Source organism: Lipotes vexillifer, unplaced genomic scaffold (assembly GCF_000442215.2).
Source record: "Lipotes vexillifer unplaced genomic scaffold, Lipotes_vexillifer_v1.1 scaffold619, whole genome shotgun sequence".
Taxonomy (NCBI): domain Eukaryota; kingdom Metazoa; phylum Chordata; class Mammalia; order Artiodactyla; family Lipotidae; genus Lipotes; species Lipotes vexillifer.
In genome coordinates, this window is record NW_006777082.1 from 483,933 (window position 1) to 498,618 (window position 14,686).

At 34.1% G+C, this 14,686-nt stretch overlaps 1 protein-coding gene across 3 annotated transcripts in view; it reads right to left on the bottom strand.

Moving 5' to 3' along the window:
• Positions 1 to 14,686, bottom strand: part of TUSC3 (tumor suppressor candidate 3) — a 189,695-nt gene that overhangs the window by 21,872 nt on the left and 153,137 nt on the right. For all 3 annotated transcript variants that reach the window (XM_007450762.1, XM_007450763.1, XM_007450761.1), the window contains one exon: positions 7,071 to 7,134. In XM_007450762.1, coding sequence (XP_007450824.1) covers positions 7,071 to 7,134 — 64 coding nt within the window. The remainder of the gene's footprint in view (positions 1 to 7,070; positions 7,135 to 14,686) is intronic.

Consider the following 14,686-nt stretch of genomic DNA (forward strand, 5'->3'; position numbering starts at 1 on the left):
GTAACTCACTTCCTCACTTCCTTCAGGTTTTTTCTCCAGTGACATCAGAGAAGCCTCCCTTGAACTCTGTACTTCTTTTTCCTGCTTTGTTTTTCTCTATTAACATTGTTTTTTAAAGAAATTTTAGATTCTGTATCTTTTTTATTTACTTATTGTCTCTGTCCTGTCACTACAAATGTTAGCCCCCAAAGGGTAGGAAGTTTGTTTTGTTCACTATCTTACCCAGTACCAACTACTCTTTGAACTACTCTTTGATGTAGATACTGGAATATCATTATTATCCTTGGTTTACAAATAAGGAAACTGAAGTCACCAGAGAGGTCCAAATAACTTGTGCAAAGCCACAACACTAGTGACTAAAAGTTGGAAACCAAAAGAACATAGAAGGAATGAAGTGAGGATGATGAGAGGGTTAGAGGAAAATGATGAGGGAGAAGCAAAGGAACAAAATAGCTAAATCTATTTTAACATAATGTGTAAGCATAAAATTTTATGTCAAGTGAAAATGTTCAAAAACAATATAATCTCATCTCTTTAAAAAATAATAAGAGAAATGCAGGGAAAGAAAGATAATAAAAAGTTGAAAGCAACTGTCTTGGGGTAATGAGGTTGTTGTGGGTTTTTGTTTTCTACTATTCATATTCTACATAGAAGTAGTTTGCAAACTTTTTATCTAAAGGGCCAGAAAGTAAATATTTTGGGCTATGCAAGCTGTATGGTGTATTGTTACTACTCTGCAACTGTAGTGCAAAGTAATCATAGACAATACACAAATGAAAAGGTGTGGCTGTGTTCCAATAAAACTTTATTTTTAAAAGTAGTAGACAGGGGCTTCCCTGGTGGCGCAGCGGTTGAGAGTCCGCCTGCCGATGCAGGGCACACAGGTTCGTGCCCTGGTCCGGGAAGATCCCACATGCCGCGGAGCGCCTAGGCCTGTGAGCCATGGCCGCTGAGCCTGTGCGTCCGGAGCCTGTGCTCCGCAACGGGAGAGGCCACAACAGTGAGAGGCCTCCGTACCGCAAAGAAAAAAAAAAAAAATAGCAGACAGGCTGGATTGGCCCTTGCTTGTCCTAGTTTGCCAACCCTTGCTATAGAGGATCTAAAAGACCATGCCAAAGATACTATAAACTATTATGTCTGAGAGGAAGTTAGCTTTGCTCTTATGTGAAAATAAAGAAACGAAAAACTTAGTAAACCCTTGTGTTACGATCTTGAAGTAGGAATTTTAAAGCAAAGGGATTACTAGATACAGGTGTTATGTACAACTCCAAGATAAAATATTTTATTAGAAAGCAGCAGGGTCAGGAACCAAGTGTGAGTTTGTACTCAGAATGTTTCCTGTAAAAGTGAGTTTTCTAGGCTTTAACAAGGAATGAGCTGTGAACCTACTTTAAACTTGATGGCTGTAATTAAGATAACATGAATTAAACTAAAATGGCTTTAAACTTGCCAAACCCTCCTCTTTTATTTAAAGATACTTTTAAACTTAAGGACTTTGAGTATTGAGAATTATTTAGCTTAAGTTCTACTGTATCACTGAAAACAGTTTTGGCTAAAAGAGAGCCTACATAATACTTATCATTTCGGGAAAAAAATCACATTGGTAACATAAACATTCTTAGATAAAGGACTGATTTATAGACAGAGGAATAAGCTTGAAGATTATCTGTCAGAGTTAATGTGTAGGTCTTCCTTCATTGGGTGGAAGGCTGAATGACTAACGAAAGGTCCTACAAATCTCTAAGAGATTCTATGTCTGACTCTGGAATAACAGATGCTTTTCTGTCATTAAACTGATGGGTGTAACCATTTGACTATGCCTTATTAAAGAGTCTCAACATTAAAAGAGAATAAAAGAGATGTAAATATACACTAGATAAATTATAATGTTCCTGAGACTTTTTCTATTGTTCTGAGATTGTTAATGCCTATGCCTACACACACACACACACACACACACACACACACACACACACACACGCCCTTGTTCTACTTCATGTATTACTTTGCACATTTGCATTGACTAATATCATAGCAATATATGCTCAACTACTGTGTACTCCCCAGTTTCTCTCTTTATCCTGTCAATCACCTTCTTACCACGAAAAAAGTCAAAATACTGATATGATCTTACATAAAACAGAAGTTGCTGTTTGTGTAAATTATATACAAAACCCAGAGGCAATGAGCATCCTACTGAACTGGTAACACATACATTTGCATTACATTATAATCCAATCTCAATTGCACATGATGTTGGGTTTACTGTTGCTCCTAGGAAGAGAATCGGGACTGTCAATTTAAAGATAAATGCAAACAAATGTTGAAAAAAAGTCAGCACATTATAGAAGACTTGGTCTTCTATCTAAATCTGAAATATCAACTTGCATCCGTCATTAATTTTCTTCTATAGTATGTTTCTCCTTGGATATAACACATTAAAATAAAAGAAATATTTGCTCTCTATTATAGATTGAAAACAAATCAGAGTAAAATCATACTCTTTCATAATAAATGGAAAACAAATATTTCTCTCATGGGAAAAGCAAATATGAACTGTGTAAGGATACATGTTTTTAAATATTTTAAAACTGTTATTATTGCTAGTAAAACCTTTGCCTTTTATTTCAGAACTTTTACTCCAATTGACACTAATCTCATGTCATCTTCTTGAGATTACAGAACTTAGAGGATATGCAGAATTAAGGGACAGGTCAGAATTTGTATACTTGACAGTAAAGCCAATCCTGGAACTCATTCATGTGTCTTGCTTCACCTAGCACATATAACATATCTTGGTGATTGAAATTTCTTAGCAAGGTATGGGAAGATATTCATTATCCAGCCAACTAACCTTTCATCAATCTGCCCTTCACAGTTTGAGAATACTCTCTCATTTTATGTTTTTGTACCTGTTGCACCTTCCACTGGAATATTCTCGCTCACTCATTCTCCACCTGGGGAGAAACCCTTTTTCTGCTGTATCAAAACCCAGCTGAAAAGTCCGTTCACATTCTCCAGGCATCAAGTCGCTCCTTCCAAGCACTGATTATAGGATCTGTCATACCAGATTAAAATTATTTCTCTATCAGTCTACCTTCTTGCAAACAGCAAATACCTTATATTTTCATTACATAACTAAATTAAAAATTAAAAAAATATTTTACTTGGAAAAATATAAAGGATTATATGAGTTAGTTCGTATATTCCTTATTAAAATGTCATAACATTTTTTATTCCTTTTTAAAATAGTTTTCTCTCAAAGACTACTTAGGACTGTTCTCCCCCCACCCCCCATAAGGTACTGAAATAAAACACTACTAAAAGGGGGAAAAATCTTACTTTTACTAAATGTGAATCAATAACCTATGATATCAAATGACTCCATCTGTTGTTTCTTAGGTTTTTTTTCATACAATTTTGTATATAGCAATTGCATCTAATGATCTCGCTTACTAAATTAGGAAGAGAAAACCAAAAGGCATAAATGTTCTCTAAACAAAAAGCAACCACCTGGAATTTACCTTTTTTGTTGTTGTTGTTTAAAGAGAAAAAATATACATGCAAATTACAAAAACATTACATGATAAGTTTAAACAATATCGGTAGACTCTGCCAAAGAAAAGTAAAATCATAAATTATATATAAAAAAAGAAGTTATTAGATACTGGCTTCTATTAAACTTTTACTGATAATTTTAATGAGTCCACCATTTTAAAAGACATTTTCTCTTTTCATAGATATCTGTAAATAAAAATAACAGGAGTGATAAAGCAACAAATAGTTACTAGTAGCAGAAAGAAAATAGGGGCTTTTAACTCTATGTATTACTGTTAAAGCAATTATACTCCAATAAGGATGTTAAAAAAAAAAAATCTACATGGAAGACTTCATAATGTTTGTGAAATTTCTTTGCATCCTAAATCTCAGGTTGATGTCAATGAGCCTGGAAATGAAACCTTGGGGAATTCCTGCCATACAATGGAATGATGGTCTCAACACACCTTTTCATTCCTTTTGCTAGGTACTCCTGATGTATTTATAGGCTGTTTGGAATAAAGTATACTGCTAAAATGCCACATCATGGATTGAAATCAGATAGAAAAGAAAAAAAAAAAGTCCATACAAATAAGTACCAAAAAGTTACCTCCAATATGTATTCCCCCTTTTCTGGAGGTTCTCTTCTGTGGTTTCAGTTACCCACAGTCCAAAAACATCATATGGAGAATTCCAAAATAATTTGTAAGTTTTAAATTGAGATTTAAATGTCATTCTGAGTAGCATGATGCAGTCTCACACCTTCCTGCCCTGTCCCAACCGGATGTCAATCATCCCTTTGTCCAGAGTATCCACGCTGTATTCACTACCCATTCACTAGTCGCTTAGTAGCCATCTTGTTAGCAGATAAACTATCGTGGGATCACAGTGCTTGTGTTCAAGTGACCCTTTTTACTTAATAATGGCCTCAAAGCACAAGAGTAGTGATGCTGGCAGTTTGGACATTCTCTTACTGTGCCTGATATATAAATTAACCTTTATCATAGGTATGTATGTATAGGAAAAAATATAGTATATGTAGGGTTTGGTACTATCCACAGTTTCAGGCATCCACTGGGGGTGGTCTTGGAACGTATTTCCTGTGGACTTGGGGGGTGATTACTGTACTGTGTTTTAACACAAATGTGTTTTACTTCATAAATTAACTTATATAATTAAAAGATAAATTAAGAGCAAATATGGCATTACCCTTAATTTTTTTAATAAGGATGAGATGTTCCTAGAAATGTATTTGCAAATATTCTATTTTCTCACCTAAATTCCCTCTAAAGGGAATGCAGAAAGTATTAATCTCTTATCCTATGAAAGCTGGAAAAGAGAAACCAAGTAGTTAACTTATCAAGACCACAAAATTTGAGAAATGTATTTGCAAATATTCTATTTTCTCACCTAAATTCCCTCTAAAGGGAATGCAGAAAGTATTAATCTCTTATCCTATGAAAGCTGGAAAAGAGAAACCAAGTAGTTAACTTATCAAGACCACAAAATTTGAGAATGGAATTGGAAATACCTACATTTAAGTAAACAATCTGAGATAGACTGCAGCAAAAAATACTCATCATAGTACCTTCTTAATTGTGAAGCCACAAAGCACCTAGGTAATTAAGTAAATGCAAGGAATGGGTTACAGATATGCACAGTTCCATGAAATGCACTCAAGTATGAGTAGCCAAGGATGAAAGGAATAAAAATGTTGAGAACTGATACAGAGGAAGAAGATGGTCGATGTTGTTTGCTGAGTTTCAAAAAGATAGTGTTTAGTTCCCCTCTAATAGAAAATGGAGTCTTATAATCTCATTTAAAGCTTCATTTCCAAGGTCAGATCTTCCAAAGGTATCATTTTACTATCTTGTTAATTACACATGATTAATGGGCTCAGTGAATCACACTCCAGAAAAATTAATCCATTATGTTCTCAGTGTAACCTTTGGAATTCTGATAAATACCATAGGACTATGTTTTTGTTTTGTTTGTTTTGTTTCTGGTCATCTACGCCTTTGCCAAATGTTAAAAGAATCAACCAATAAATGTTTATGCATGGTATCTATGACCAGCAAAGTTTTGAGTGAGAAAGATGGGAAAATACAACAGGAAAAACCAAAGCCTTTAGTGAGTACTAGATGTTTTCTTTGTGCTAGCTATCTCATTCCACAGAGAAGTGCCATGTGGTTAGTTTACTAAACCTGGTTTTACAAATGAGGAAGTTTGTGAGTTTCTTGAGAATTGGGAGTGCTTTTAAGAACCTCCCACTCCTTTCCTCCACTATAGTTAATACAAGTCTCAGTATATCCTGGCACCTGATGCACTGTCCAGAACATATTATGCAAGTAAAAGAGAACTAAAGGTGGCATATACATATTTGCTAGGTGGATTAAAGAGTGCACTGTTATAGCACAACAAAGTAATTAAAATACAAAGCTTTAATGCTATTAAAAGATAGTCTTTTCCATCCAGAATAAAATTTAAAACTTCATGATGTCATGACTGACACATTAATGAAATCCTATAAATAATAATACAATAATATATATAAAACCTGTACAACCAGTAGACTATTAAAAACAAAACAAAACAATTCTAATCCTAGTTCTTCCTCCAACCTAAGGCAAGTCCATTAAATCTTGTGGGTTTTAGTTTTCCTAGCTATAAAATAAAGTTTTGGCCTAGGTGAGTTCTAAGAATCCTTAAAGGTTTAAATAGTTATGGTTACATCAAATACTGGGAAATTTGGTCTAGACTGCTTCATTTGAATATGAATCTCAGTAACCAGGAGAGTAATCAAATTTTATAAATGACACTATAAGGCACACTCTAAATCCTGATAATGACTCAACACTTTCAACACTAAATTTAACATAAAAATATTTCCACAGGACTCACACAAATGTCAGTGTTCCCCCAAAGTACAGTTTTTTGCCCCAAAAGTAACCTTAATTCATTCTAGTAATATTTAGTTTGTTTTTAGATACATGAACCTTGCCTCTTTCCTATCCTGCTATCTTCTTTACCCTTCTGCCTCTAAACCATAAATTGTACTGTTATCTGATTCATAACATTTAGTCTGCCATGTTCCAAAAAGATGTCAAATTGTCCTAAATCTCCCTCTTCTCACTTACTATAATATTTAAGGGAATCAGTACTAAGATAATTTTTTTATCCTGCTTTTTATATCATGGGACACTTTTTTCTCCCCATTAAGATCCTAAAGGGGAAAACCATACAAACATCACAAAAAACTCTAGCCAGAGATAATCAATGCAGAGCAAAAGCTATTCTTCAAAATTCAGTAGTCAGTTAAAAAAAAGAGAGAGAGAAAATTACAGTCTGTTAATGATTCAGAATTTAAAAAGTTACAATGCAAGAAAAAATAATCAGCATAGGAATTAGAAAGTTAGTCAAATGGTAAAGTTTAAAATTTAATGTCTTGAAAGTCTTGATATTAGAAAAAAATCAATTTGATAGCATGCAGCTTTGCTTTGTCCTTTTCAGTCCATCTGTGTTTTAAAGGATACTTAGTAGCAGAATAATGTGTGACTCTGCCACGAATTGAGCCTGGCTGCTCCCATGGATGTAGCTCTATAAAACAAGACAAAGAAGCGAAAATTACAATCTGGGCAAAAGCAGATGTTGGGTAGTTTTCTTTCTTTGTATTGTATGTTTTATGCCTTGAAGATAAACAATGGATGAATCTATGAATTAAGCCTTTATTTATAGTTTTTGAATAAAATAATTATTATTTTTGAATAAAATAATTATTAACTAGAAATAACAGATGAAAATGTTGGTGGCTGATGTAACTGTAAACTGTAGAAAGCAGCCTAACATCAGAAGTAAACTTAATATAATTTGTTAAAAGGTTTTACCACAAACACATATGCACAATGTAATGATTCTTCCAGAGTTACTGTAAAATGTACTTAATATAAGCATAAGGTACAAATTAGAGCAACTAAGTTTAATGACTCTCCATCCTTCAAAGTAAGTAGAAAATGACCTATCAAAAGTTATATGACTCTTTTCCACATTATCAAAGTTTTAAAAATAAGGAGATAGCTTTATCAATGCATTCATTTTATTAGAGAATTTCAACTGATTTTTTTCAAAATATAATTACTATAATCGTTTAACCCCACTGAGAAATGTACAGTGTCCTATACCTAGTAAGAACTCTATTAGTTGATACCAGTTATAGAAATTTGACAAAAATCTCCATCTAGGATATTTTGCTGATTCCCACAGTATTTCTGCTTTAATAGAAAGAGTATTTAACTAGGAGTCAGAAAGTTATTCCATCTTGTCCTCAACCCTGGGCATGTCACCAAATCTCTCAGATATTCAATATCCCCTCATCTAGAAAACTAGGAACTGGATTAGATGATTCCTACGATCTTGTGGAAGCATATACAGTCTTGTGTATATTGTCATCAATTCTGTCTTGGTATTTCTGTGCAAAGGCTACTCTTGATACTCTGATCTAAACTGTCTTTGTTTCCATCTCTAACTTCTCAGTCATTTGTAGTGCAGCTGCCTCATCCAAAGTTGTGTTTGGATATATTTTTAAATCACAGCTTCAAGCAAACTGACTAAAAAATAGCCATTTCTGGTTTATTCACATTATAGCTTCTGAGGAGTCCTATTATGTGTGTTTTCTTTTTATTCTATTAAATATTTACCAATCAATGACAGTAGTGTAGCAAGACAAATACAAATACTATAAGCCATGTGCTTGACATTACTTCATCTGATTAGAAACTAAGATCTTCAGAACTAAGAAATGAAGGTTTTATTATTCTAATAACTAACAGCATAGATAATAACAAATACAACCATACCAAGTGCTAATAACAACTACCATTTATCAAGCACTCATTGTGTTTAACACAAGCTCTACATGCAATATCTCATTTAATTCTAATAACTGTAACAAAGTAAGTATGCTTTGGCATAAGTTCCTTACAAGAAAAAAAAAGTGCTCACACCAATCCCAGAGAGCTGTGATTCTGAATTCTGATCACTGAAAAAAATGTAACTTATTTAAAAAGAAGCATTTATGACACCAAGAAAATGGCAAATGAAAACTAAGGTTTGATAGTGCCTGCTGTTACCCAAATGACAGTTTCAGTTCAAGGTCAAATCCACAAAAGCACTTTTGGTCCCTTCTTTCATTTTTAAAGTACATGATTGCAGAATGAACCAAGAGCTTGTCAACAGCTAAAGGAAATGCTGTTGTGATTATAATTTACCATCTACATGAATTCTTTCTGTCCAGTCTTTTATGCAGTTTGACTCAAATTAGTTATGAAATTTTATTTGCTCATTTTCTTTCCCCCTTCTTGCATATGTCGTGAAAAATTACCTGTGTGAATCCTTTCATCTTTTTTTCAGTCCCTTATTTACTATCTGCCAGTACAAGAAGAGCAGACACTTGAAATTTAAGAAAATATTTAAGTGATAATCTCTCACTTGTCTAGCATATGACTCTCATTCTTTGCAACAGAAGTACTGCAATAGCAAAAAGAAGAAAACATGATGATTTATTATCAACATAAAATCAGAATGTAGGATGAAAATCCTGTATTTTCTTTGGCAACACTTCCAAGAAGTCAAAAGAGTTGCCTCATTGCTCTTAAATAAACTTATGTCTTTAAGGTTAAGTAATTAATTCTCATCCCTCCCACAAAAAAAAACACAACACTTCTAAATAACAGATGGGTTAAAGAAGAAATCTCAAGAGACATTTAAAAATATTTCGACTAAATGAAAATGAAAAACAACTTATCAAAATTGTGGAATGTAATGAAAACAGTGCTTGGGGGATATCCATAGCATTGAATGCATATATTAGAAAAGAAAGATCTGAAACCAGCAATCTAAGTTTCCACCCATAGAATGTACACCACCAAGAGTGAACTCCAAGGTGAGCTATACACTTTGGGTGATTATGATGTGTCAGTGTAGGTTTGTCCTTGGTAAAAAAAACAAACAAAAAAACAAAACCATTTTGGTGAGTGATATTGATAATGGGAGAGACTATAAATGTGTGAGGTCAGGGGATATATGAGCAATCTCAGTACCTTCCTCTCAAGTTTGTTGTAAACCTAAAACTGATCTTAAAAAAATAAAGTATTTTAAAAAGAAAGAAAAAAAAAGTTAATCTTGGCTATTTAAGATTTGCCAGTAGAAGAGCCACTGCTTTCCTGATCAAAGCCTATAGACAATGAGGGATCCGTTTTCTATATATGATAGAATCAATCCTTTTTTTTTTTTAACCATGTAACTCTAAATAAAGAAGATGCTATTTTAAGATACATTAGTTAGTAGGAATGCAGTAATGACACCCTAGGCCTGAGTCTCCTTGGTATGCCCAGGTACCCAGAACTAAAATGAAATCATCTTTATTATTTCCTTCTCAGTTTCTTTCTGAGAATACTAACATCCAGGAAGAGATTCTTTTGAACTATTAAGATATACTATCTTATTTATTTAGTGTTAAATTTAATAGAAGTACTTAAAGGCATTCTGTGATCTTCCCACTGTATGATACTATAATCTTGCTTAAGATGGAACCAATTACTTGAGTCTTATAGTAGAAACAAAGTGTGAGAGCAGGCAGGTAGGCAGACGGGCAGGCAGGTGGGCTTCTGCTGGCAAATGGGAGTATCCGGGTCACCTGCTGGTGCACAGAACGAGTGGAAATCCCGAGGCACTTAGCACTCTGACATCCTAATAAAAGATTTCTCCATTTCTTGACAGTTACATATTCCTAGCCCTTTCCTTAGGGGTCCTCTTTTTATTCATCAAACTACATAAACTTCTCTGAGGTAGCACTAGTTCTTGCTAGGCTGCTACACCAAATGGCAGATGTGATATAGATCATACAATAGCTAGGCGAAGTCCTCCTGGATCTACCTAAGAGATATAAATAGGTATTATCTATATCCTGGTGGCCAAGAATGCCACTGTGTTTGATTTCCCCAGGCTAGGAAGGGTATGATTGGTCTTAATCAAACCCTTCTCTACAAAAAGTTGTCAGCCCTGCTACTACAGTGAAGAAGTGGCTGTCCTTATGAGCTTGACCTGAATTACAGTGCCAATAAGACTGGTAGTTCACATATTGTAAAGGGGGGAGGGGAGGGGGAGAAAAAGTAACAAAACAGAACACCAAGAACAAAAAGCTCCAGTCTATACTAAGGAAATCCTCAGCAGAATATGCTGAAATAGTTCATTATAATTGGCCCTCCCTAGAAGGTCAGCCAATGAGAACACAGAGTGCAGAGCTGGAAGACTCTGCAGATACTACAAAACAACCCTAAGCCCCAGACACTAGTAAGACAGCTACTGGGGATAAACTATGTTTGGAGAAGCACCTTTTACTTTTTGAACAAAACTGATAATATGACTGATGAGAGAGCTTCTCATATTCACTGTGCTTTCAAAATGTTGAGAGGTAAAAAATGTGACAACGCAGTAAGACTAAGTTTCTTCCAAGTGTATGGCAAAAACTTAAAAGGCCCTATGACTCAGCTTCTAAGCAATTGTAGTAATTAATATTTTCCTGAGAACACATTTCTAGCCTTATTATAGATTTTCTTTTATTCACTAATGAAAGAAAATTTGAAATGCACAGTATAATTACTCTCACAGAATTTTTTTGGTAACTAAAGTAGTAAGTTCAAAATGAAAAGTTATGTTATATTCTTCATTTTAAAATCCAACAGAACAGCTTTTGATGTGAGATGAACTGAATATGTAAATCTACAATGCAAAAGTTTTGGTAACTCTGTCATATCAGATATATATGAAAAGTATAATTAAAAAAAAAATATGTGGGCTTTTTTCCTATTTATCCTTGGGGAAAAAAATCAACCATCAAGGAACATTACTATTCTCATGTCATTATTGTAAATGTAATCTAAAATTCAAGAACAACAAGAACAAAACAACTAATGTAGCTTAAAATTTACATGATTCTGTGTTAAAAATAAAATCACTCATTTCATATCACTGAATATTTTGCATCATCTGTGATTGGTGTAAGAAATGCATTAGGAACAGTTTCTCTTTTGCCCTATTCTAGCTTTGCAAATAAATTAAATGTTTTCCCCCAGGAAAGCCATTTAACCTCTCTTTTAACTCATTTCCCTGGTACAGATCATTTTTTGTTACTTATGGGGCTACTAGGTGATAAAAAAATGGTATTATCAAGAAAAATCTATAAAATGCATTTAAACAAAAAATGAACAAGAAAAGGACCACTGTCTTTTGAAGCATAGTCTCTTATATTTTTCCTCTTTTTTGGCTTATCTGTGAAAATGGACATTCACATCTTCACTCTTAGTGCTCACATGATAATCTTTGATAATCCTATATATGGAAGCATCTTCACATGGATGAAAGTACCCTGGGTGGCTAGGCAATTTTTCCTTAATTATGAATCGTTTAGCATATCTATTAGATCATCCTTTGATCACTGTTTGTACTTGGTATTTTTTCCTGTCACTGCCTCAATGATTGAAACATGAGTAAAACACTGCTCAGTCTGGGTCCCATTACATCATGCTGGACTACCTGCTATGACAGTTTTTCTAGTCCAGTTCTTCGGATAGCTTTAGTCCTTGAAACTTCTCTTATATAGTCTTAAGAATGATACTCGCTCTAAAGTTCACCTAATGCCAACTGTTTTAAAAGTCCAGTATCATCCATTTTCTCCAAATGTCCAGGATCACTGCATTCTGATGAGCAAGCCTGGAAAATCACTGCTTCTATATCTTTGATATCAGAGACTTTATCTTGACATTTGATGTGAAATATAGCACAATGGTATGATAAATGAAACCTGTCTAAAAAATGAAAATGACGCTGATAAGGATTCAGATATTAGATCCATATAACACTGTTGACAGTACCATGGCTCTGCAGGCCTTGAGACTGGCTTTAACTAATGATGGATGCAACTGGTTGAGCCTGCTAATCTGGCAAATGAGACATCAAATTCTTGGTGTGATTCTCTATTTCTTTAAGCTTAATATTTGAAGCTTATATTCATCTGTATATTTAATCATTGTATACTAACAATGTGAATCCAGGTATATGAGAAGTATTTTGCATGTAGAGGCTAATATACAACTTCTGGTTCTTCCATAAAAACTTTATAGCACCAAACACAGCGATCATCTTCAACAGAAGTACCACACTGATGGCTGGGAACTCTGGCTAGAAACCAGGCTGCTAGCGGTGTGAGATGGGGCGTGTTACTTAACCGACCTGTGGTTCAGTTTCTGTATCAGTAAAGCAAGGATGCTGTAATAATTTAAAGCTTTAGAAAAGTATGACACGAAGTAAGCCTTCATTAAGTGTTGGCTGTTGTTATATTTATTTATTCAACTGGTATTTATTGAATGTCTAATATGTGATAGGTACATTTCTAGGCACTTGAGATAAGAGTGAACAGAGCAAATATCCCTGGCCTCATGGGGTTTACAGTATAGTGTTTGTGTACACATGTGTGTGTTGGGGGAGAGAGCCAGAGAAAGACAAACAAAATAAGTACATAATACATATAGGTATATATAAATAATATAAAATTAATTGTATACAGTATTAGCGATACTGATTTAGAGGGAAGCACACACCAGGCAAAAGGAAATCATTGCTGGCGCAAAGGCCTTAAGGTAGAAATGTGTTCAGGGACCAGAAAGGTCAGTGTATTGGTGAGGCCTTAGATTTTACTCTGAGTCACATGGGAAGCCTTAATAGGTAAGTTTTGAGCAGAAGAGTAATGTGAGCTATGCTGAGAATAGAGTATAATGGAGCAAGGATAAAAGCAAAGAGATGAGATGGAGGTTACTACAGTAATCCAGACAGAAGATGCTGGTAGTTTAAAGCAGGTTGATGGTAGGTGATAACAAGTGATCTGACCCTGGATATATTTTGAAGGAAGAACAACAGCATTTCTTGTTTGCTGTGTGTTCTTACGCAAAAGGAGATCAAAACTTTATAACAGATAGAATGTGTAGTAAAAATTTAGTTATTTCAAAGTTCAAATTCATAGTAAATATATATATTCCAGTATTTATACTAATATATAGAACATTTACATTCAATTGGGAATACATGAATCTAAAACAAAATCTAGGTATTCGTGGGTTTATTAAAATAAAGAGGTCATTAAAAATGGTAACATGTACTTTAATTAGTAAGGACTCTATAACTGAAATATAGAAAAGTTACATTATTTCTCAATGATGTTCTACTCTCTTTTCACATTTTCTCCTTTGGATGATTCATACTCTTAAAATTCAAGAGTTCTTCTGTATGAAAGACTCCTTCTCAGACAGGTCTATAGTGTCACACTTTATGGAGTAACTACTAACTGGATATATCTACTTGAATATCCCACTTGAATGTCCTAACACTCTAAAACCAAAATTTTTTCAAACAAATGTCAGTATTCTCCACACAAAATAATTTATCTTTGCCAGACTTGCTAGACTTCTATGCTCCTGTCAATAATGCAACCATTCTTCTAATGACCAAGTTTCAACTTTAGCATTTATGTCTGCATCAATCATAGAGCCAGTGAACACTGCCTATTCTACATTTGCCATTTTTCTGTTACCTTGACACAACTGATTGTGTCTGAATGTTTATTATATCATGCTTGGATTACAGATGCTCTAATCTTTACACTCCAATCTCTCACTTCTAGCTAAATCTTCGAAAATCACCACTTTCACCAGCCTACTGCCCACAAACCTTTGAAAATTTAAAATTACTTAGAGGCCAAAGCCCTTGGCAATTAAGTCAAACACTTTTGAATCAACCAATTAAGAAATCAAGCCAGCAACTATCTACTCAGTACTTAAAAGAGATACTGTATTCCATAAAATGAGAAAACAAGTAAATATAAAACGTGGTGTTTTTGCTCAAAAGGAAACATAGTAACATTTGCATAAAGAGATCTCTAACCATATAGATAAAATAAAGTGAGGGCAGTGTACTTAAAACACTCTAGAATTAGTAGACCAAGATTTGAGTCTGGGCTTGAGTTGCCTCCTTTGTAAATGGGGATAATAATAGAATCTTTCTTACTGAGGACTGCTATAGGATTGAACAGATCAGAAGTTAA